Source organism: Danio aesculapii, chromosome 3 (assembly GCF_903798145.1).
Source record: "Danio aesculapii chromosome 3, fDanAes4.1, whole genome shotgun sequence".
In the NCBI taxonomy this organism is placed as follows: domain Eukaryota; kingdom Metazoa; phylum Chordata; class Actinopteri; order Cypriniformes; family Danionidae; genus Danio; species Danio aesculapii.
In genome coordinates this window covers 27,755,637-27,779,799 of record NC_079437.1, presented here as the reverse complement: position 1 = coordinate 27,779,799, position 24,163 = coordinate 27,755,637, and the positions used below count along the sequence as shown (strand labels likewise).

Here is a 24,163-nt window from a genome sequence, read left to right as displayed (position 1 = left end):
ATATTTTTACTTGATTAAATTTTTTATATATATTTGGAATAGAAGTGAGATAAAAACTAAGAAAAGAAAAGCGTTTTTTTATTTTTTATTTCTGTACTGAATACTATTAGACTGTATTACACAATTCAAAACATCTGGTGAAACTGTATTAGTATCACAATATATATCGCAAAAAAAGTAAATATCACAATATCAGATTTTTCCAGTATCATGCAGCTCTAATAAAAACACTGAAAATGTTGCTTACTTTGTTCATTGATACATTTTTCTTCGGCTTTCATTTATCAGGGGTCGTCACAGCGGAATGAACCGCCAATCTATCCAGCATAATCCAGCATCCAGCACAACTTCCCCCACTCAAAGCAAATGCGTGACTGTTGGCTGTCTACTACTACTACTACTACTACTACTACTACTACTACTACTACCACTACTACTACTACTACTACTACTACTACTACTACTACTACGTCTTATTAGCCAATAGAGTGAGCACACTTTAGTTCTGCCCGATCAGAATTGCACAACCGAACTATGCCCACAATAAAAAAAAAGAGATAACAAACAGGAAAGCACTGACAAGTGGGATTATGGCGTCTGCTGCTTTAGAAGCATTAATAGATGAATTTATATCAAAGAAAAACAGCATCTGTAATATGGGAATATTTTAGTTCAAAAGTCACAGACACAGAACAAAAACAGGTAATTTTAAGAGCTTTTGCAGAACTGTTGCCATGATTTACAGATTATTGAGCTGAAGCTTGACTACAATATTAAATCACAAATCAAATCACAATCGCAACATCTGTCAAAAAAAAGTGCAATTAGACATTTTCCCCAAATCGTACAGCCCTAGTGCTTACTTTGTGTTTGCTGATTATTTGTAATATTTTTTGTGGAATCTTACTGACGTTTGATTGGATCGACAAAGTCCAATATTATGGACAACAGGCATTAAATTTATTGAAATGCTCCAGAAAAAATTACCTGATATGTGATGTCAATTGTAATGAACTCCAAGTTCAAAAGGGCTATAGCTGAAAACTTACAGTCCAATTCACTCTTATTTAGGTATGGGATGATAACCGGTTTCAAGGTTTACCACGGTTTAAAAAAGTGAAGGTTTTATTATCGCTTCTGTTACACCGTTCCTAAGGTACAGGTAAGGTTTTTAAAAAATATTTTTGTGTTGTAAAGAAATCTGTGTTTTTGAAAATAATAAAGACAGCAGAAGTCAATGATTTATTTGAACTATTTAGCCTGACATGTTTACTGTTCCAAAATATTATAAATGCTTCTTAAATTAAAACATATTGTGGTAAAATGGGGGAAAAAAGTTTTACTTTGTTTTATTTTACCCAGACATTTTAAAACGACTTATTTTTGAGCAGTAGTCACAAAACTGTGATACCATGAAACCGTGGTATTTTATCCAAGGTTATCTTACCGTCAGAAACTTATGTTCAGTGTGTTGGAAGAAAGAAAGTGACTCAGATTTGGAATGGCACACTGACAAATAAAAGTAGTGACATGACAATTTTGGTTTGATGTTTTGACATTTTTTGACACAAGTGTGTTTGGCACTTTAAGTTAAAATGTGTTAAGTAACACAAAATGTGTTTGCCACATTTATTCCACATTCATTTTTACCAGTACTGAAACAGAGCACCCAGAAACATATTCAAAAATGTACCTTGTAAAGTTTTTTTTATGAAGAAAGAGACAGAGATTTATAATGAATAATGTCTGAATGTTCATTTTTAGGCAAACTGTCCCTTTAAAGGATCTGTTTAAACACGAGGAGGCACAGCATCTCTGCACAGTTTCACTGAGGAAGTGTGTTTTCTCACTCTCGAGCTGTCTGTCTGACTTATCACACAATCTGAGTGTTTAGTCTTTATGTTCCCCATAAAATGAAGTCTGCCCCATATAAATTAAACTCAAGGAGACTGCCTGAATTCATCCATGTAAGGATGGGCCTTTTTTTTCAAAACAAACAGCTATGAGAGAGTGTGAGCTTGTGTGTGTGCGCGCAGGTCAATCCCATGCTGAGACCCTGTAAGGATGGTTTTATGATTGAATCACAATAATGTTCCTTTGTTTGACTCTCAATAGATGCCTGCTGTATGATGGCAAGGCCCCAGAACAAAACATTCATGCCTCCACTCCACTGCTAAAACCACAGCATGTACCTACAGCAGCTCAGTGCAGAAACTACAACCACAACCAGTTCAGTTCAACTGACAGCTAGTTAGCGGATTACACAAACCAGAAACATTCCTGAGGAGAGCTTGATATAGTAAAATATTAACAGAGATCAGTCTTTTACCTTAGCAGATAAGTGGACTCCTGGAGCAGTGGCCAGGCCCCATGTGCTGTCAGAGAGTGAATTGCGAACAGCTCAGGATGTCAGTTTTGAGAAAGTGTCTATGCACGCACGCGCATGAGTGTGTGTGTGTGTGTGAGTTTGAGGGTGTGTCGTAGCATAACCACAGACAGCACGCCGAGGGTGATGCATTTCCTTGCCTTTGGGCCTCTCTCTTCCTGGTTGTATTTTAACTAGTTTTATGCCACACAAAAGAAAGGCAGGTTCTCCGGCTCTGTTATCACCATGACTACCTAAATAAGAGTGTTTCTCAAGAGTGGGATGGGTGTTTATCCATTTTCCTTATGTCATCACTGTTAAAATCCCACCCTTGAGACATGAGGAAAATGTCTTGCGCAATTCCAGACAGGTAAAGCATACAAAAATGGAAATGCAATCCTCGTGAATACAAAACAATCTGTTGGGATGCATGAATGGAAATCTGGTTGGAATCTGGTTGAATGAATGGAGAGGAAGGATCCAAAGGCCGCAAATTCTCATCCTGCAGTGTTTAACCTCACACACAAACACACAATCACACACACATGCCAGCAGCATGTCACCACACAGGCGCATCTCTGCTGTTTTGGGAATTCTCTCTTCACCGCTGACAGGAAAAAGCATTTTGATTAATGTGGCAATCAGAAAATGACCTTTGCATGCGGCGAGAGCTGTCTATTTTACATTCAATATTTAATCATTTGATAAAGTATAGAACAAGCCCAATGACAGCAATTCATCACTTTCATCTAAAAGCCTTTCGCAAAGCTCTGAGCCACATGCAGGGTCTGTATGCTCCGCTGCGTCTACAGCTAATTAACTGACTGAGGTTTGTTAATGGAGTTTCCTACAAAGTGCTCTCCGTCGCCACATTGTTCTGGTCATTCTAGGTCACGATCTGATGACTGATGCATCTTTCCCTCTTGGAATCCACACACTCTGGACATCCATGCGTGATAAGATATTCTTACAAATTGGAGCCACTGACAATTCTGAAGATGATTGATGTGAGCAAATGTGCAAAGAAAGTGACATGTTTTGTTTAGTTTTTTTTACACAGGAAATCATTAGCAATTGTCCTACTTAAGGGGATGCCCCATAAAGAGTACGCCAACTAACTAACTAACTAACTAACTAACTAACTAACTAACTAACTAACTAACTAACTTAATCAGATCCTTCAGATACTAAGTAACTAACTACATAACTAAATAATAATCAAATGTTATCAATAATTAACTAATAATAAGTAATAACTAACTAATAACTAAGTAATAATATAAAAAAGTTTAATAAACTATGCATTAAGATGATGAATGAACTAAAACCAAAAAGCTCAAATAAAAGTTAAACAACAACAATAAAACATACATTCAACTAATTTACTAACTAATTAACTAAACATGAAACTGATAGACCAACTAATCTAATGATTTAAATCACAGGATGGTCAAATCCCTAAAACATCAGTGATAGTTTACTAACTAACTAACTAACTAACTAACTAACTAACTAACTAACTAACTAACTAACTAACTAACTAACTAACTAACTAACTAACTAACTAACTAACTAACTAACTAACTAACTAACTAACCAACCAACCAACCAACCAACCAACCAACATTTATTTATTTATTTATTTATTTATTTATTTATTTATTTATTTATTTATTTATTTACTAACTAACTGACTGACTGACTGACTGACTGACTGACTGACTGACTTGAATTAATCAGATCCTTCAGATACTAAGTAACTAACTACATAACTAAATAATAATCAAATGCTATCAATAATAAACTAATAATAAGTAATAACTAACTAATAACTAAGTAATAATTAAAAAAATAAATGTTTAATAAACTATGCATCAAGATGATGAATGAACTAAAGATGATGGATGAAATAAACAACAACAATAAAACATACATTCAACTAATTTACTAACTAATTAACTAAACATGAAACTGATAGACCAACTAATCTAATGATTTAAATTACAGGTTGGTCAAATCCCTAAAACATCAGTGAAAGACCTAATGTAATTATTTGAATCCCCTTATTGTCAGATACCTTAAGAAATCAGTTACTTAGTTACCTTAAGTGTACCTTAGCTAACTAACTAACTAACTAACTAACTAACTAACTAACTAACTAACTAACTAACTAACTAACTAACTAACTAACTAACTAACTAACTAACTAACTAACTAACTAACATGAATTAGTCAGGTCCTTCACATACTAAGGCCCAATCCCAATTCTACTTTTGTACCACTACTCCTTCCCCTTCCCCTTGGCCCTTGAAACAGAGTGTGAAGGGGAAGGGCTTCAAAATGTACCCCTAAGAAATGAGTCACCACTACAACACCTGCACACGTCATCATACATTATCTCAATCTCTTGCTTTATATGAGATCAAACGATCACGACTGCTGTAATTAATCCAGTTGCATTATTTTTTGGCATTTTTCTTCAGGAAATCACTGAAGGAATATGTTATGTAAACATAACAATCTAATGTGGCAATAAGATCGTAACTATACTGTGCATTTACACAGTGGCCATATTCATCTATGTAAACATTTCCAGTGTCATCGAGTGACAGAATGTTGTGGGACTACTATACAGAAGTTAATATTGTGGATTATAGATAGCGAAATTTAGCTATTTTTATTTTAGTGTTTTTTTTAAAAGCATGACAGTAAAACATAAATGTGGTTATGAGTGTATTAAAACATATGCTTGTTTATTGTAAAATTCGTAATAATGTCAAAAAAATATTAATTTGTGGATCTCCTTACTTCAGGGTGCAGCTACGCTGCCATTGTGGCTGGTGTATTCTGGGAAATTTTCTTACCCCTTGGTTTCGAGTGTGGTCCTAAAAATCTCTGTTTGAAGGGGTATCTACCCCTTCCCCTTAGTCCTACGCCTTCAAGCTAAAGAGAATTGGGACACCCCAACCCCTTCACATGAATGCGCAAAACGAGGGGTAGGGGTAAGCGGAAGTTCTAAGAGGTAGAATTGGGATTGGGCTTAAGTAACTAACTACTAAATAATAATCAACAAATGTAAGTTATTAATAATTAACTTATAATAAGTAATAACTAACTAATAACTAAGTAATAACTAAACAAAATAAATGTTTAATAAACTATGCATCAAGGTGATTCATGAACTAAAACCAAAAAACTGAAATAAAAGTTAAACAACAACAATAAACCATTCACTAAACTAATTTACTAACCAATTAACTAAGAATGAAACAGATTGAAACAGATTAATTGAAGTTGAATTAGTCAGATCCTTCATATACTAAGTAACTAATTATATAATTATCAATAATCAATAATAAACAAATAATAAGTAATAACTATCTAATAACTAAGTAATAACAAAAATGTTTAATGAACTTTGCTTCAGGATGATGAACAAACTAAAACCAAAACACTCAAAAACAACAACAATAAACCATCCATTCAACTAATTTACTAACTAATGAACTAAATATTAAACTGACTGACCAAATAATCTAATGATTTGAATCACAGGTTGGTCAAATCCCTTAAAAATCAGTGTTAGATTACTGACTAACTAATTAAATAACTAACTAGCCAAATTCCCTAATAATCAGGCTTGGATTACTAAACTCCTGACTAAATAATTTAAACTAATCAATTAATAAACTAAATGATAACCAACTAAATCTCAATCTGACCAATCAAATACATGAAAGTAAATTAAATTAAAGGACAAACCAATCAACTTCAACTAGCCTGTCTACTTATTTACCAACCATCTGACATCATTTACACACCCTCATTTCATTCTGAACATGTTCATTCTGGAAAATAAAGCTATTCTGAAAAATGTTTTTAACACAAGCCAGTTGGTTGCAAAATAATGAAATATCTTTTTAATGCGTTTGGAATAACATGAAAATTAAAGTTTAATATCTCTAACCCATTGGCTGTGAAAGCAGAGCTTATTTAAATGGAGATGTTGATTTTTACGGATGTTGATAGGGTTGAGTAAAAAGGCGAGAGAGGAAGCGGAAGAGAGGGGGAGGAAGTATGCGTTTGCTGTGCCACAAGGGACAGTGAATTGCCACTAAATGTCTCTATTAGGGCTCCTCTTTAATTAAAAGCACATGTACGCACAGACACTGTCAGTTCATTCATACAGTTTCCAGGGTAACCTCCCCAAAGACACTTGAAGAATCGGGTTACAGCAGAGATCTTCCGCCACACACCGTGAGAAAGCTCCTGCTTCTTTACTCCAGTCTAGCTTGTGTGGGATACAAGGGGTTAATTCAATTAATGCTTCTTAACCTCATCCTAATCCAAGCATACTTAAAATAACGTGGCAGACGGAAGAGAAGGATTCCTGAAGTCTGACCCCATCTTTTGGTGTCTTCCACAAACAGAGGGGGGACAGGTGAGGACATAGCAGGAGGACAGTGGCAGACTACCAGACATCTGCAAAAGTGTCTTCGAAACTGAGCTGATGCATAGCTGGACATGCTGAGAACTTATCAGAAGAGAAATGCATCACAGTATATACAAGACTCCGCTGAATGTAAAATAGGCTCTAAACACGTTTCTTTGATTACAGGTGTTCTAACTAACTAACTAACTAACTAACTAACTAACTAACTAACTAACTAACTAACTAACTAACTAACTAACTAACTAACTAACTAACTAACTAACTAACTAACTAACTAACTAACTAACTAAATATGAATATCTTAATAATTAATTAAATAAACAAAACTACTCAAACGGACTTACCAACAGTCTTACAGAGTTAAATCATCTGGCGAGTACCTTAATAATCCTTTTAGATTACAGACTGACTGAGTGACAAACAAAAAACAACTAAAGTGACAACTCACCAACTCACAACTTATAATCTATTTTGGATTAGTAAATGAGCTGCTCATGCAGGGCAAACACTAACAGGCCAGGGTTTAGTCATTAATCAAACTCATAAGGCCATGCTCATAAGGCCATGCAAATTAGCCATACCCTTAACCCTTAAATAATTACACAATAATTTGTATAGTATTACTAGCTAATTAACTGACTGACTGACTGACTGACTGACTGACTGACTGACTAACTAACTAACTAACTAACTACCAGGTTAAACCCCTCAATAATCTGTTAATAATAGTATTGCTAATCAACAAAAAACTAACTAGTTAAATCCCGTAATTATCAGTTAATAATTGCATTACTAATCAACAAAACTAACTAACTAACTAACTAACTAACTAACTAACTGACTGACTAATTAACTGACTAACAAACAGGTTAAACCCCTCAATAATCTGTTAATAATAGTATTGCAAAAAGCAAAAAACTAACTAGTTCAATCCTGTAATTATCTGTTAATAATTGCATTAATAACTAACTAACTAACTAACTAACTAACTAACTAACTAACTAACTAACAAAATCCCTTAATAATCTTTTAACAATAACTAGTTAAATTCCCCAATAATCTGGATTGTATTACTAATCAACAAAACAAGCAACTAACTAACTAGTTAAATACCTTAATAATCTGTTAATAATTGTATCACTAATCAACAAAACAACCAACGAACTAACAAGTTAAAACCCTAAATAATCTGGATTGTATTACAAATCAACAAAACAACTAACGGACTAACCAACTAACTAACCAACTAACCAACTAACCAACTAACCAACTAACCAACTAACCAACTAACTAACAAATAATATGGATTGTATTACTAACACACCAACCCCTTAACCAACCGTCTGACCAATCGACTAACTAACGAATCGAATTGCTAACTAATTTACAAAAAAAACCTTGAACAGCAAATAAACAACCAAATAAACAAATTTAAACTAAACAACAAACCAAACAAATACCTAACTATTTCCTACCTGCCTACTCACCTACTAACCATCTACCAATAGCAGTTAAAATGCACAAATATATAAATAAACTATATCAAGCATGAGAGTTCAACTGCCATGCTCTGCCATGATCCCAAATGCAGTCTGTGGTTTGACTGTGACCTGTTAATCCAAGCGCGTCACTACACACTCTGACTGTCAGGCGTAAAGTGTCCTCCACATCATACCGCTCTAAAGGTAAACTAAGGCTTACTAGTAACAGCAGGTGATTAAGCTTAATCAGGCTGACGAAGAGCAACTTACCATCAACAGCGCAGAAAGAGCTGAGTCGTGTCCTGCCCTGACAGCTGCTGCTCCTGATAGAGAACAACTTCCAAAAAGCAGCAAACCACTGCATACAGTACAAGCACACACAGCCTCCCCCCCGCACACTTCTCTATTTTACTTTCTATTTTGCTTTCTTTCCATTAACCGTTCACTCATGGATTCTTGCCAAGAGGATGCATTTAGGAGAAACACACACATGATCAACACCCGCTGCATGACCTTTAACAATATTAGCTAACACCTCTATCTTTTAACATATTCACTGACTGTCAGAAGAGTATATCAAACACAAGGTGACTAATAATTATTTCTAATTATAGTATCCTTAGAGTGACCTAAAGGGATGGTTCATACAAAAATGACAATTCTGTCATCATTTACTCACCCTTCACTTGTTTAAAACCTATATACGTTTATTTCTACTGTTGAACACAAAAGAAGATATTCTGAAGAATGCTGATTGCTATTACCCATTGACTTCCATAGTAGTTTTCCCTACTGTGGAAGTCAAAATATGTTATTTTATGTTCAACAGAAGAAAGAAAATTATAATCTTAACCACAATAAAAATCAGGTGCTTTTCAACATGATTATGTAGGAGAGTAAATGATCAAGTCACATTTTTCTTTTTTCTTTTTTAACCCAGGCTCATTCTGAAAACGTACCTCTATATACATTTTTGAAAACCACCAAATTTGTCCCAGGAGCTATGTTTTTTTGCAGTTTTTATTTTCGCGTATCTGCCAAATTTCTCTCACGAGTGCTATTCACGCCTGCTGTTTTTGCAGAAATCCACCAGAGGCAACTGTCGACTGACTGTTTGACTGAATTAATGACTGATTGACTGACTGACCGATTGACTCACCTACCTTCCTCCTTCCCAAAACCCAACCGACAAATTTAAAAAGCAATTCAGAAAAAGAAAAACCCTCGCCTGATTTTTACCATGTTTTACCACATTCAAACCCTGTTATTTACTTGTTTATTTTATTTTTTTGTATTCTGTTTTTGTCTTTACTGCTTTCTGAAATCATTCTTCACTGGACTCGAACCCGATCGTCATGGTCAACTTCTCTCTGTGTTTCAAGTCCACCGAAGTACACGGCAAGCTAACTGGACAAACTGGTAACAGTGGGAAAGCAGTCCATATGGAGGTAAATGGTCCGCTGGTAAGCGCGAAAAGGAACGGCGTCATATTGCCCTGTAGTGTTCATTTCAAAATAAAATGCAGTGATTCGTAGCTCCGGATACATATTTTGTGATGTCCAGAAACGTATATAGGGCTACGTTTTCAGAAAAAGCCTGTGTTATTGTTTTTCCGTCCACCTTCGTTTTGAGATTTTAGACTTTTTGTAAGCAATTTGGCACATTTACAGTTAAACAATTTCTAATTTGCATATTTAAACATATAATTTAAGAAAGGCCGATTTAAACTATTGTAAATGTTTGATACCTATCAGCTATCAGGGCTCAATTTGTGCCGGAACACCTCTGAAATCTGATCCGGCACCTAATTTTACCGATACCCCTCCTCACCAACCCTCATCACTTTCAGCCACGGCACCCCCCTCCACCCCCCAGCCTCTGCTCTTCACTTTCGTCCGTGACACCTCTCCCTTCTCTGATAACATGCCGGATCCATCACCCCGATCTGTTCCGGGACCTTGCAATTTATAAATTAAGCACTGCTACTCTGTGAAAAATCATAAAATTTATGGTAACGTGCCAACTGTGGTTACCAGTTTTTCACTGTTAAAATATGGTACAAACCGTAGATAAACTTCCAATTTTTACCGTAAACTACATCTGCACATTAACACAGACATGTCAATGCAATCATAAATATATGGTGATGAGAAAGTCATAATGTTCCAATGTCCATCACAAACAAACATTTGCCACAAGCAGAGAAATATGCTAATATAAATGAAGGTGTTCAGTCTCATTCACGCAACTACTAAACACCATCATGGTAATAGACATACAGAATAATTAAAGTAATGGAATAAACATTATTTATCAATTTTAGATGTATCACAAAACTCTAATGTACATCACTGGTGAGGAAAAAACTAAAAAGAACCACAGTAATGTCAACAAAAAGCATAAAAAGTGAAGCGTCTGGGTATTCTGTTAACGGTTATTCACTGTATATATTAAGGAGACTTACTGTTAACAAGATTCTTACTGTAGCATTTTTACTGTTTTTTAACTGTTAAAATCACTGATATTTTTTACCCCCACCCTATTTACCGGCAGTGTCTTACCTCACTTTGACAAAATAATAGTGGCCTCTTTAGGACTGGTTTACCATGCAGGGATTATGAGGACTGAGCATGTTTTCACAACATTCATGGCTCTACTCTACGAGTCTCATCTGAATCTCAGAGCAGGATGCAGTTGTTCTTAGGGAGGGACGAATCTTCCAGGAAGCCCTGTCATGCTGTTCAAGAGGAAATCACCTTTCCCCTCTCCCCCTCATCCGGCCTGGGGAAAATATGGGTCCTGAAGGCTCAGAACTTTGACCTTCTACATTAAATCTACAATTCTGTGTTTCAGGATTCATGGATGAAACATTGTATTGTGGGCTTTTTGAGGGGCTTTCCATTTTGTTTCGTAACATAGAAATTAATGAAAAATGATCAATAGAAATAAAAGCAGGGTCTGAGTGTGGAACAATGGGAGTTGTTGTCTTCATTGCATCCAAAAAATGCAGAAATCATGTTCATGGATAAAGTATTACAAACTTATTATCGTGGTATGAAACAGAGTAAGGCAATGTAAGGACACAGAGGACCAATTTGGATTATTTTAATCATGATTACATGGGGAAGCTAAAGCTATCATACTAAATACATTTTTAGGTTCTGTTATAATGCGGCTTAGCGCAGTCTAAAGAGTCTTTAGTTGTTATACATATAAATATATATATATATATATATATAAATTCGAAACATTTGGTTTAATGTAAATATATAAGTCAGCAAAATTCATTCATTCATTCATTCATTCATTCATTTTCTTGTTGGCTTAGTCTCTTTATTAATCAGGGGGTCGCTACAGCGGAATGAACCGCCAACTTATCCAGTATATGTTTTACGCAGCAAATGCCCTTTCAGCCGCAACCCATCACTGGGAAACACCCATACACTCTCATTTCCACACATACACTATGGACAACTTAGCTTACTTAATTCAACTATATTGGATGCCTTTGGACCTGTGGACTTTGGACTAGAGAACATGCAAACTCCACACAGAAATGCCAACTGTCCCAGTTGAGGTTCGAACCAGTGACCTTCTTGCTGTGAGGCATTATTGCTACCCACTGCGCCAACGCGCTGCCCCAATCAGCAAAATATAAAACATTATTCTAGATGTTTTTAATAAGAAATAAATCATGCATATTGTGCTTCCTATTGTCACTAAATGCTACTATTAAAAATGAAATAATAAATGATAATTGACTGCAACTTTAACAATCATAACACATCTATAAATGCTATTTAAATAAGTGATGTATCATACAGTTTCTAGAAAAAAAGGGGAAGTGGTCTGAAAAAAGGGGAACTGTTGCAGATCTTCCCCTTTTTCATTTTTCATCTGAAACTTAATCTGAATGTCAAATATTATACTTCAGTTATATAACAATGTTTTAATGTACTAAAATGATCCCAGTAAAAAGCTGAACATAACAAAACTTAAATATAATATTACAAGAACAAATCTAATAAAAATTGATCACTGTGAAATTGAAGAACATAGTATTTATTCAGGTCAAAGATGCAATTTAGTGTCATTTTAGGGGATCCAACCCAGCCTGGCCATACTCTGCTCACGCTCATGCCATCAGAAACTTGAGGAGCAAATCAGTGCGGTTTCGTGATAGTTTTAATCCTGTCATTTTAATCCAGCTGGTGTGTAATAATACATCTATAAATAGCTAAACTATCACAAATTGTTAATATTATAACTACTATAACAAACTGTGCAATAGTTATTTAAGTATTAATTTATTTCCTTCTGTGATTTTTGAAATTGGGTTATATGTTATATAACTATATTTATATATATTTATGAAATAAAATATAAATTTTTATATATTTAAAAAATATTTTTTAATATTTATGAAAGCTTATTCATTATGTTTATTATGTTTAGGTTTTTATAGTGTTTGATGTTTTTTATGTTCTTGTTGGGTCCGATGTAACGTAATTTCATTCAGCATTACAATTTATTTTGAGGTTTTGAATGACAAAAATAAAGGAAATGGAATCTGATACAATGAAACAACATATGGTGAGCTAAACACCATATGTTTCTTTTATAAAAAAAATACATAAAAGAATATGCGATCATGTTAAACTTTTATTGTTTCAAATTAATATATTAAATAAATAAGATATATTTGATTTTATTCTGAACTGAATTAGTTTTAATTTTCACCAGTATTTTACCACTACTCTCCTGCCTGCCTGATTTGCTGGAATATTCCCCAATCTTTAATATTATGATGGCTTTTAATTTTCTATTCTTCATCTATGTTAAGCTGCTCTGACGCAATCTACATTGTAAAACTGAATTGAACTGAAAAATGTTTAAAACTGCTTGTTGACAGTTAGTCGTGATTTATAGTGACAAAGATTTTGAAGATTTAAGATTTAAAGTCCCGTGAAGTGCTTTGAAATGTGCACTTTTTTATGTTTGACGTAATCTCAACTGAAAATAGAGGGAGGGTGGGACATAGAATAGCTCTTCCCCATTTACAAAAAAATAAATAAATAAAAAACTGCCAATAGCGTTTTGTTTTATCAGAGTTCAACCAGTGAGAGTGGTTCAGCTCAAGCGCATCAAATGAAAAGTGTCTTAATGGGCATGGGACATGCTAGAAAGTATCTGATTGGTCAAGATTTGATGAGAAAATGTAGTATGAGATGATGTGAAAAAAATCGTTGATTGATTTAGTGACAAACTGCAAGCTTTACATGTATTTATTTGTTTTATATCTTCTAAACGCAAATTTCTCTCTTTTTTTGGAGCACATTAGCTAATAGATGAAATAGAAAATAATAAAAAATGAAAAAATAATTAGGGGGTTGCACTGTTTACATAGATTATTCAAATGATCATTAGCTTATTCTTGTTTTAAATATGCCTGACAATATTTATAATTGTTTGTAATATCTAAGATTTTCATACTGAATAACATTTAAATGGTAAAAAATATACTATAGCCATTTTTTTCTTAGAAAAAAAGTTTCAATTAAGGACACACTTTAATACTTGTAAAGCTACCGTATATTATCCTTTTATTGTTTTGATGCATGTATATGAGGCAGACAGGGTGAAGGAGAATTATTAAGAATGTGGGATAATTCTTGGCAGCATATAAAATCGGATAAATTACATTTTCATGATATCCCTGATGATGACAGGCTGAATAAATGCAACTAAACAAGAGAAACAAACTTGACAAATGATGTGAAGATGTACAGAATGTTTACATTTAAAAAAAGAAGTGAACACACAACACATGGAACATGGAATTCAAAGATTTCCCTCATGGAAACTACCTGCCAATATGGACCATAGAGCATTTTCCAATTGCGTGTTGAATTGTCTCACAGGTAAACCTGGTGTCAAATAGTGTTTTACTAATGTGCCAACTTTAAGAAGGCCTCTGCCAGGAATGTGAAGTCCCATCGTAGCGAGTGTCAACACGTAAACACCCAACAGGTCGAGGCGAGAGACTCGCTTAGAGCTGAAGAAAAACACTCAAATGAAGACTGCACCACCCCTGCCCAGAGCTAAGCCTAGTTATATAGAAACAGAAATGCCAAAGTAGTAATGTTTTTCCCAATTGAGCCCTTCTTCAATTTGCTTTCGTTGTAATCGTTTCCCTGCAAAATCTAATGATGCGGTTTTGGAAGCAAGAACTCAGTTTGAAATCATCAATGTACTTTATGACCTTATATAGAGTATATAAAGGAATCAGAGTGAAATTCATTATCTTTTAAGACCTTTTTTTAAGACTCTTTATAGATTTTAACACCTTATAACCACTTTAGGTTTCAACCGGAAAAACTGGCGAGATTTTAACTTACAGTATATTTACTAAATACTAATGTAAGAAACTAATCCAAAACTAAAACATTATTCATACACAGAATAAAAATCTATTAAATCTAGCTAATTCAGCAGGTTAGCGCCTAGAGCTGCAGAAATAATAGTGTTGCATTGGTTACTGCAGTAAACAAAGCAGCATGATGTCAAATCTAGCAGGATTTTATTGATTTCATAAACTACACAGCATCCTGATATTCACAGAATTAATTCAGGTAAACTTTAGCATACAACCATATGTTGCATAATCAAAAATGTTATAAAATTGAATACCTTGAAAATAACATTTAAGACTTTTTAATATTTTAAAATTCTCTACATTGATTTATCAACTTTTAATACTTTTTAAGTCAGCAGGCATCATAAAAAATGTAAAAATAAGAAAAATGTCATCAACAACAACTAATAATATTATTTAATAATATTAATAATATTATTTAATAATAATAATAATAGTAGAATATTAATAATACCTTATTAAAGTGATAGTTTACCCAAAATTGAAACTTCTGCCATAATTTACTCACCAAAATAAAACAAAAAGTGATTCAAGGGTAATTAATGTGTCGATGCTCTATGGATAAGGGATTCATAGAGATAAACAACAAACTCATAAGTCCAAGGCACTTGAAAAGTAAGTGAAAAAAATGCACAAAATAAAATATTTTATACAGTTTTTTTATTTTTAAAAAAAGTTTTTCTATTTTGTATTGTTTTACTCACTTTTCGAGTGCCTTCTTGGACTTTTGATTTTATAATTTACTCACTTTTTACTTGTTCAAAACCAATATGAGTTTTTTTGTCAGGTTTGAACACAAAACTTAATTTGAAGAAAGTTGCAAACCACTGTCAATGGTTAAAGGTTTTCAATTTTCTTCAAAATATCTTCTTTAGTGTTGAACAGAAGAAAGAAAGCCAAGATTCGAAACAGCCTCATAGTACGTAAAATATTTTTTGGTGAACTATGCCTTTAATAATACTAATATTAATCAATATTATAAGAAGAACACAATAATATACAAATTGAAGAATGATTTAGGAGATAAATCTAGAAAATAAATGTCAATTAAACAATCTTACACAACACCCAAAAGAAGCAGAACAGATCTACACCAGTTCTCTAGTACCCTAAGGTGTTTGCCCTCTCTTTTTTACCCTTTTCCCCTCTTTTGACCCCCATTAGCGACACAAGGTCTCATTTGTACCCTTAATCTGTGCTAATGTGTAAGTTAACCCACTCATTTGCTGTGAGATGCAGATGAAGGGAACAGCATTCCAGACGAGCTGCCTTGCCAGATCAGCATTTCACAATCCCAGCCTTATCCCATGATGTGGAGCAGAGTTATTGCACAGGGGTCACTAGAGACTGGGCATCTATGAGGGATCAAAGGAGATCTGACCAACACGGCGCTTAACCCCAATGAGAAAGAGAAGCCCTCTTCGCTTTAAATGGAGTCAATATGTATAGTATACACTCCCGTCCTGATACAAATCCCACACTCTCGCTTTCTTTTTCTGCTCCAGGCACTAAAAAATAATTGACTCTTAATTATTGTTTTTATGCGATAAAAGGCTTGTTTAAAGCGAAACAAGAACAAATCAGCATCTTTTAGTATGCCATATAAATTCTTTAAAAAAAAAAGGGCACACTCTCAAAGTGACATGCCTGAAAAGCTGATTACAGCTTTCTGAAAATGTATTAGCATCATTTTGAAAGAATGTGCGAAAGCATGTTTTCACTGGAGTGAGCAAATGAATCTCTTAGAGTAAAGGATTTCAATCAGCTGACATGTGAACGTTGCTTCCCCCTAGTGGCTGATCTGACAGCTGCTTAGATTGGATAAAAAGCAAGCACTGCAGTTTCCAAGGAAGGGGGATCTTTATGGTAGAATCACGCGGGATGAAAATGAAAAATTAGAATCCATCCATCAAGCTATCCATCGACTCTTTAAAGCTGTGGTTATTATCCCAAGTGATGTAGGTCAATCTCAATGAGTGTGTCATAAGAGAATGGGATTGTGTTAGTGTTGGGAAAGGACAGGAAGAGCATGACTGGAATGAGAGAGAGAGAGAGAGAGAGAGAGAGAGAGTCTTCAGCAGCATGTCATACTGATGCTTTCACATCTCAGTGATGCTTTTTGCTATAATCTCTCCCCCCTGTGGTGCTGTTAGCATTGAGGCAAAGCTGCAAGCTGTCAATGGTGCTAATTTTTGTTTTGCTCAGAATATATTATAGATATAGTTGTAAAAGTTAAAGACTAAAGAATCACTCTCTCACTCAATTAAATTGAATTGAATTCAATTCAATTAAATTCAATTGAAATTCAATTCAGGGCGGCATGGTGGCACAGTGGGTAGCATGATCACCTCACAGCAAAAAGGTCACTTGTTCGAGCTCAGCTGGGTCAGTTGGCATTTGTGTGTGTTTGCATGTTGTCCCCGTGTTGATTTCCTCTGGGTGCTCCGGTTTCCCCAACAAGTCCAAAGACATGCGCTATAGGTGAGTTGGGTAAGCTAAATTGTCCGTAGTAAATGTGTGTGAATTAATGTGGATGGGTGTTTCCCAGTGATGGGTTGCGGCTGGAAGAGCATCCGCTGTGCAAAACATTTGTTATAAGTTGGCAGTTCATTCTGCTGTGGCGACCCCAGATTAATAAAGGGACTAAGCCGAAAAGAAAATGAACGAATTAATGAAATAAAATGAAATGAAATGAAATGAAATTCAATTAAATTCAATTCAGTAATTGCTTTTTGGGCATGACAAATGTTACAAATGTATTGCCAAAGCATTTATAAAGTTTACATTAAAAAAAACATACATATAGCTAATGAAAATCATAGTATACATAGTAAATAGTATAGTAGTAGTATTTTTTTTAATTGTTAATTAAAAATAAATAAATAAACAAAAAAGTATTATTATAACAATTATAGTAAATGAAAAATTTAAATAAAAAATAACAATTAATCTGAATAAATAGTACATTATCAACATTTATGGATAAAAAAGTAATTTCTCTCTCCCTCTTCAATCAATACATTAAAGATACAAAAAAACACAGTTAAGGTTGTCTTCAAACTTGCCAGGTTTGGTTTTATTAAAACACTTATAATCACACTTATAATCGGGCTCTCTTGGTTAATGTGATCCTGGTTCAGTAAGTGTTCCCACTGTTTGTCAGACTGTTTTTTATATAGAACTTTATGATCATTCAACCAATGCTGTGTGCTGGAACTGATTCACACAGAGTTTTTAAAGGAGTTGATAAAATCTGTAAAAAAAAACAACAACCTCAGATTCAAATTCTTTTGCATCTTGTGATATTGTGCCCTGATGATGCTTTTATACTTCAGTTAAACCCCACCAGATCAAAATCCTTAATTTTGACTACAGTGTGATTTATTAGAATAAGCATGAACCTGCTATTTAAACTTCAGTGTGCACAAAACAAGTGGACTGACATCAGTCACAGTTCACTTCAAAGCAGACTCAGGTGTGGCTTGACTTTAATATTAATACAATATGGATCAAAAACATCTAAACCAGGGGTGTTTAAACTCAGTCCTGGAGGGCCAATGTCCTGCTGAGTTTAGCTCCAACTTGCTTCAACACACCTGCAAGAAGTTTCTAGTGTATCTAGTAAGAGCTTGATTAGCTGCTTCAGATATGTTTGATTAGGGTTGGGGCTAAACTCTCCAGGACACTGGCCGTCCAGAACCGAGTTTGGACACCCCTGATCTAAACCAAATAAAGACAGGACATTATGTCACAACATGCAATGACAAAAATGGCAAAAGGCTCAAGCACACCTGTTTTTTCTCTTTATATCCATGATGCTGCCATTACAGTTCAGTACTGCTCCCGGAAATGTGTTTCTTTGCAGCAGATCTGATCATGAACACCATGAAAACCAAGCAAACCAAGACTTAATGTGTCATTTAACTTCATAAAACTACTGCAAGTGTGAATACACAGTAAAATGCTACTAATACAGTGAATCATATTTTTTGTGGGGCTTAAAGTAAAAAAAAAGTCCAAGAGATACTGCGTAAAAACATTTTTGGTGTTTTGAATTTTTATATATCTGTATTATAATTTTTTTTTTTAACTTTGTACTCAAATAATTCTGACCAAAGTGTATTAGGATTAAAAAAAAGTTACAATTATGCAGTACTAAACTAAACATTGAAAAATAACAAGAAAAATCACAGCCATTTCAGCATATTAGAGCTTTCCGGTTCAGGGGACACATAAGTCTAGAGAAATGGCTGCTGAAAAATAAGATTTGTCATTACATATGTATAAATTAAACTCTGAAATATATTAAAATGAAAAGTATATAGTTGATGAATTAAGTACAGCCTTGTCATAAGAGGTTTCTTTCAAAAAATATGGGCAAAAGTTAGAACAGTAGTGCAACAAAAGACTATATTATCATACTGTTCAGGACTCCAAAAATATTTAAAAATATGTTTTACAAACAGTTATATTTTTAAAAATTATATCTTATTTTTAAATACAAGGAAAATATTCTATTCATTTCTAAATGATGAGTGCTGAAACGGACACTTTCTGTATTTGCAGAAAATGGTACAAAAGGCTTTTTTTAAACATACAACTTCAAGACTTTCTCCTTATCTTCATCCCATGACATCCTCATTAGTCACTGACCCTTACATGCTATTTTTACAAACCCGCAAGCATTTAGATGCAAGCTCACTCACGTACGTCGTTACAAACACGTACAAAGCGGACCCCACAAATACACCAGCACGGAGCACAGCGGTATCCGTTTCCCACTTTTCCTCTCCTCTAGAAAGGTTAGAGACGTTTAGAAAGCAGAATTCTGGCACCCCTGGCTACGCTGTTTGATCCTGACACGTTGAAAGCAGGGTGTGATTTGTCCTGTAGTCGAGAGCACATCTGCTGTCTGACCTATATTTCCTGTGCTTTACGCAACTGATTGGAAAGACCACAGGGAAACGCGATGAGCAGGCAGCATCATGTTCCCACCACGAGTCTCTGTCAAAAATCTGTGTGTGTATGAGAGCTCATGTATGTTGATGCGTGTTTGAGCACAAACGCCTGCCTTTCCTTCCAGGTCGGCTCGAAAAGTCATTACATAAAGCCGCCGTCTTTCCACAAGCCATAACTCTGGCTTCTTTTGTATCAGCCTTGCCACTATTACAAGTCCAGCCTTGCACCGTTTCCCCTGGGTTTGTTTGTTGGTGGAGCTGAGACAAATTGCCGTGCCTACAGGCGCTAAACCGTACTGTGGGAATACTGATGGTCCTGGCCTTTACACAGAGAACCGCTTCCAGATCAGAAACCGTATCAGGTATCCTGCAGGAAAAATCTTATCCAAACTCTGCTTCTAATAACCTGTCTGCGGCACACGGTTAATTACTCCATCACAGCTGCACGCTACAGCACTGAGTCAACAAGACAGGCAGAAAAAATGGCTGAAATTCTCCAGGGATCAGAGTCCAGCTATTGAAGCTAGTTGCTAGGTGTGGCTAGGGTCTGGTTAGGGGGCACTTGGTGATTTGTCAATCTATGCTACTTGCTTAAAGGGATAATTCACCTTTAAAAAGGAAAATTCTGCCATTTAGGCAACATTTATACAATATATACAGACATTTACAATAATATACAAATCTTTATCACAGCGGAATTGAACACTGGAAGCGCCCTTTGAAGCAATGTATCGCTTTTTTTCCAGTTTCGCTAGCAGTCGCAGAAACATGACAGTATATCTGACACTGTCAGATATAGGGAGCGGCGACGTAGTTGTACAGGCGAGTTGTGAACCAATAACAGTTGAAAACTTGCTCGGTTATTGAGATTTTGTAATGAGAAAGAAATTCATTGTAAGAAAAGAGTATACTGTCTTTATTATATAACTGACAAACCAAATTAATTTAGTTGTCAAACCAATTAAAAAAAAGAGAGAGAGATTTGCCTTTGTATAAATTGTGTCCATAATTCCAAATGAAATAACGATGTGGGGAGAAATTATGCTTATATATCAATGATCGTGATAAGAGTACTTGTTTGTGGAAGGCAGATAGCTTGTCTACACTGTAAAAAAAAAAAAAAGTAATTTTACGTTTTACAGAAGTTTACTGTAGAATAACGAACGTTAAATTACAGAAATTTCCTTAAATTTCTGGTAAATTTCTGTAATTAAACGTCTATTATTTAACGGTAAAGTTCGGTAATTTAACGGCCGTTATTTTATGTTTTTTATGACACCCCAACTGCCACAAAAAAAACCCAAACATAAAATTACTGATTCTTTTTACAGTGTATATTATAATTACACATGAAAGTAAAACTAAGACCAGTAATATTTGATAAAACATAATGATCTCCGCTTTGAAGTGTATACTGCACATGAACGTACTCCCGCATATAACTTGAAATGAAGGAGATTCATCCAGTCTAATTAATTTCACCCATGATTTCCTCTGTCCTTCATCATTCGTGAAATCGTAGAAACTGAGGTAAGGGTGTGTTTTTTTTTTTGAGTTGGAGCAATAGGAAATGCTGTAATAACAGCGTCAAGACGACTCTGTCATTCTTTCTTTACTCCGTTGCATTGGAACGAGGATGTTGTGATACGCTGTTCTGCTTACCGGAACCAAGAAGTGTGATATTAAAGACCTATTTTGCTGCGATTATGCCTTCCTCATTCAACATGCTTCAGAGTATCTTATTTTGTGTTGAACAGAAGAAAGAAACTCACAGAAGTTTAGAAACACTTGAGGGTGAGAAAATGGATGGGAAATTTTGTTTCAAAGTTTTTGGTTGAACTATCCCTTTAACTTTCATATTACATTAGAAATCTGGGTGGGATTTACTTAAAACTTACTTATTAAATAAATAATAATTACTTAAATATTGGATTCAATATACACATACAGAAAGAAATATCACAATTTATTTGTTAAAAATAGTTAAACAATAACATTATCATTAACGCTTTTCCCACTTGTATGTGCAGCTTCTGTTAACCACAGAATTGACCTGAGAACATAATAAAACACTAAGTGTACATTTCACAACACCCCCAAAGAAACCTTTAGTTACATATTGTCTAATAAAATAAAAGTCCTTGATTGGAATCTGTGGTTTTTATTTTCAACAAAAGATTCTTTGGATGGCGGCACGGTGGTTAGCACTGTCACCTCATAGCAAGAAGATGGCTGGGCCAGTTGGTATTTCTGTGTGAGTTTGCATGTTCTCCCCTTGTTGGCGTGGGTTTCCTCTGAGTATTCCGGTTTCCCCCACAGTCCAAAGACATGTGATACAGGTGAATTGAATAAACTAAATTGACCATAGTGTGTGTGTGTGTGTGTGTGTGTGTGTGCGTGTGTGTGTGCGTGTGTGTGTGTGTGTGTGTGTGTGTATGTGTGTGTGTGTGTGAATGAGAGTATGGCTGTTTCCCAGTATTGAGTTGCAGCTGAAGGGCATCCGCTGCGTTAAACATATGCTGGAATAGTTGGCGTTTCATTCCACTGCAGCGACCCTTGAAATAGACACTAAGCCGAAGGAAAATGAATGAATGAAAAAGATTCTTTGAGTTTACTTTTGAGGAAATTCTCATTTTAGAAGTAATATTTTAAATGAATTAACATCATTACAGTACCCCCAAAAACTGGTAAATTGTCTTACAAATATTAGCATTCATACTTTTGTTTAATTCATTTTGAGCTGTCAAACATGGTCTGTATGCTCACTGAACTAGCTCTGCTGTATTTATACCTCTTGGAAGTAATTAGCTTGAGTGTACTGCAGTTGTGCTAAGTTACACTAATTATCTAAGCGTGCTCCTCCCCAACATCATACATAAAAGGACTCATGGAAGATTCTACTATGAAAGCAATTTCCATTTTTCTAAGGGATATTTGGCACCTGTTTATCAGGAAGTTATGATTTTATTCTCTTCAGCTCACTGGATGAAAACAGTGAATTTGAAGTGAATTGCAGAATCTGCTATGGGTGGAAAGATTGCTATTGATGTACTGATATGTATTCAGGATGTCAACAAAGAGACTGTGAGATTTTATTAGCATGTAATCAGTGACAGGTCTCACATGTCCACTCTGTTTGCGTATGGTGGTGCTCTGTTATAAGAACTCAGAATGGGGGAAAGGGGGAAAATTTGTCCTGTGCATTAGAAGAACACGTATCATTAGAAGAACACGTATCATTCATAACTGAATTAAAAATGCTGTTCAAATTTTGACTTTGTTTTTAACAGAGGTACCAAACAAAATGTCATATTCAACTATGAAAGCAAAAGATGTCAAAAATAATGTCTTTCAAAGTTTTGGTACAAAACAAAAAATCTGTTATGTTTATATACTGCCCTTTAAAGCTTTGGAGTTGATAAGATGTTTTTTTTAACAATATGTAATATAATTGAAGAGTTCAGATGCAAAAGCCGCTAAACGCCACTTCTGCCAAAAATTAGCTAATGACATTGAGTGCATGCTTTAGGCACATAGTACATGTTCAACAAATATTTTTGCTTCAAATTATCTAGATCTCAGCGTCAGCACATTCAGAAATAACAGTCTGTTGGCAAAAGCCGCTAAACGCCACTTGTCCTCGACAAAAAAAGCCGCTATATCCCGAGAACCAATCAGAAGACGCAAATCGAATCATATGTTTCAACGTAACGCAGCGCTGATACGCTGGCTTTTTTAAGGAGACTGTTTTATTCCGCATCCGATTTAGATTTTAAAAGATGGAGTTTGATGAACTGGATGAGCCTGTCCGACTGTCTGTGAATGGCAAGTGAAAACATCCCTTATCTCAAAACTCACTGTACAGTCGGATGCTATGAGGGTACACGAGAGACAAAAAAGTGACCAAGGCTTTGAGTATGGTGAGAATGAATGACAGACAACTCCTAAAAGTGTCTGAGAGACATCCTTTTTTGCCCAGTATAGACCTACCTTGTGTTTTATTTGCTAATCTATTTTTAAGAGATAAATATAATGCAAAACGCTGTACATTATTTATATAACTTTTTATATTAATGGACAATGCACAGATGTTGATGTTTTTACATTCTTTGAATCTAACAAGTTTAGTTTACAATGTTTACATCGCTCTACTTACATTAAATCTAAATCTCAAATATCAGAAATGACAACAGATTGTTAAGTTTTATTTAATGTCAATTTTAATGTTATTGATTAATGCATTTGACAGATTCCTTCATTCATTTTCCTTCTGCTTAGTCCCTGGTTTATCAGGGGTTACCACAGCGGAATGAATCGCCACTTACTTGACAGATTTATGTATTTTTAATTTTAGGTAGTTTGTGTATGTGAAAATATTTTCTACTTGCACCTTTAGTGATTTTTCAACTAATTACAATGTCTTGTCGAAATAGCGGGATTTAGAGTTTTTTGCAAAAAAAATTTAGCTGG

General features: G+C 34.8%; 1 protein-coding gene across 3 annotated transcripts in view; it reads right to left on the bottom strand.

The window, feature by feature from the left end:
• Positions 1-24,163, bottom strand: part of septin12 (septin 12) — a 114,651-nt gene that overhangs the window by 52,920 nt on the left and 37,568 nt on the right. The window contains exon 1 of one of the 3 annotated variants that reach the window (XM_056453545.1): positions 8,570-8,685. The exons of 1 other annotated variant lie outside the window; for it this stretch is intronic. In XM_056453545.1, coding sequence (XP_056309520.1) covers positions 8,570-8,663 — 94 coding nt within the window. In that variant the 5' untranslated portion in view covers positions 8,664-8,685. Of the gene's footprint in view, positions 1-2,329; positions 2,437-8,569; positions 8,686-24,163 lie in introns of those variants that run through there. One more of the 3 variants, XM_056453547.1, reaches the window with a different exon arrangement.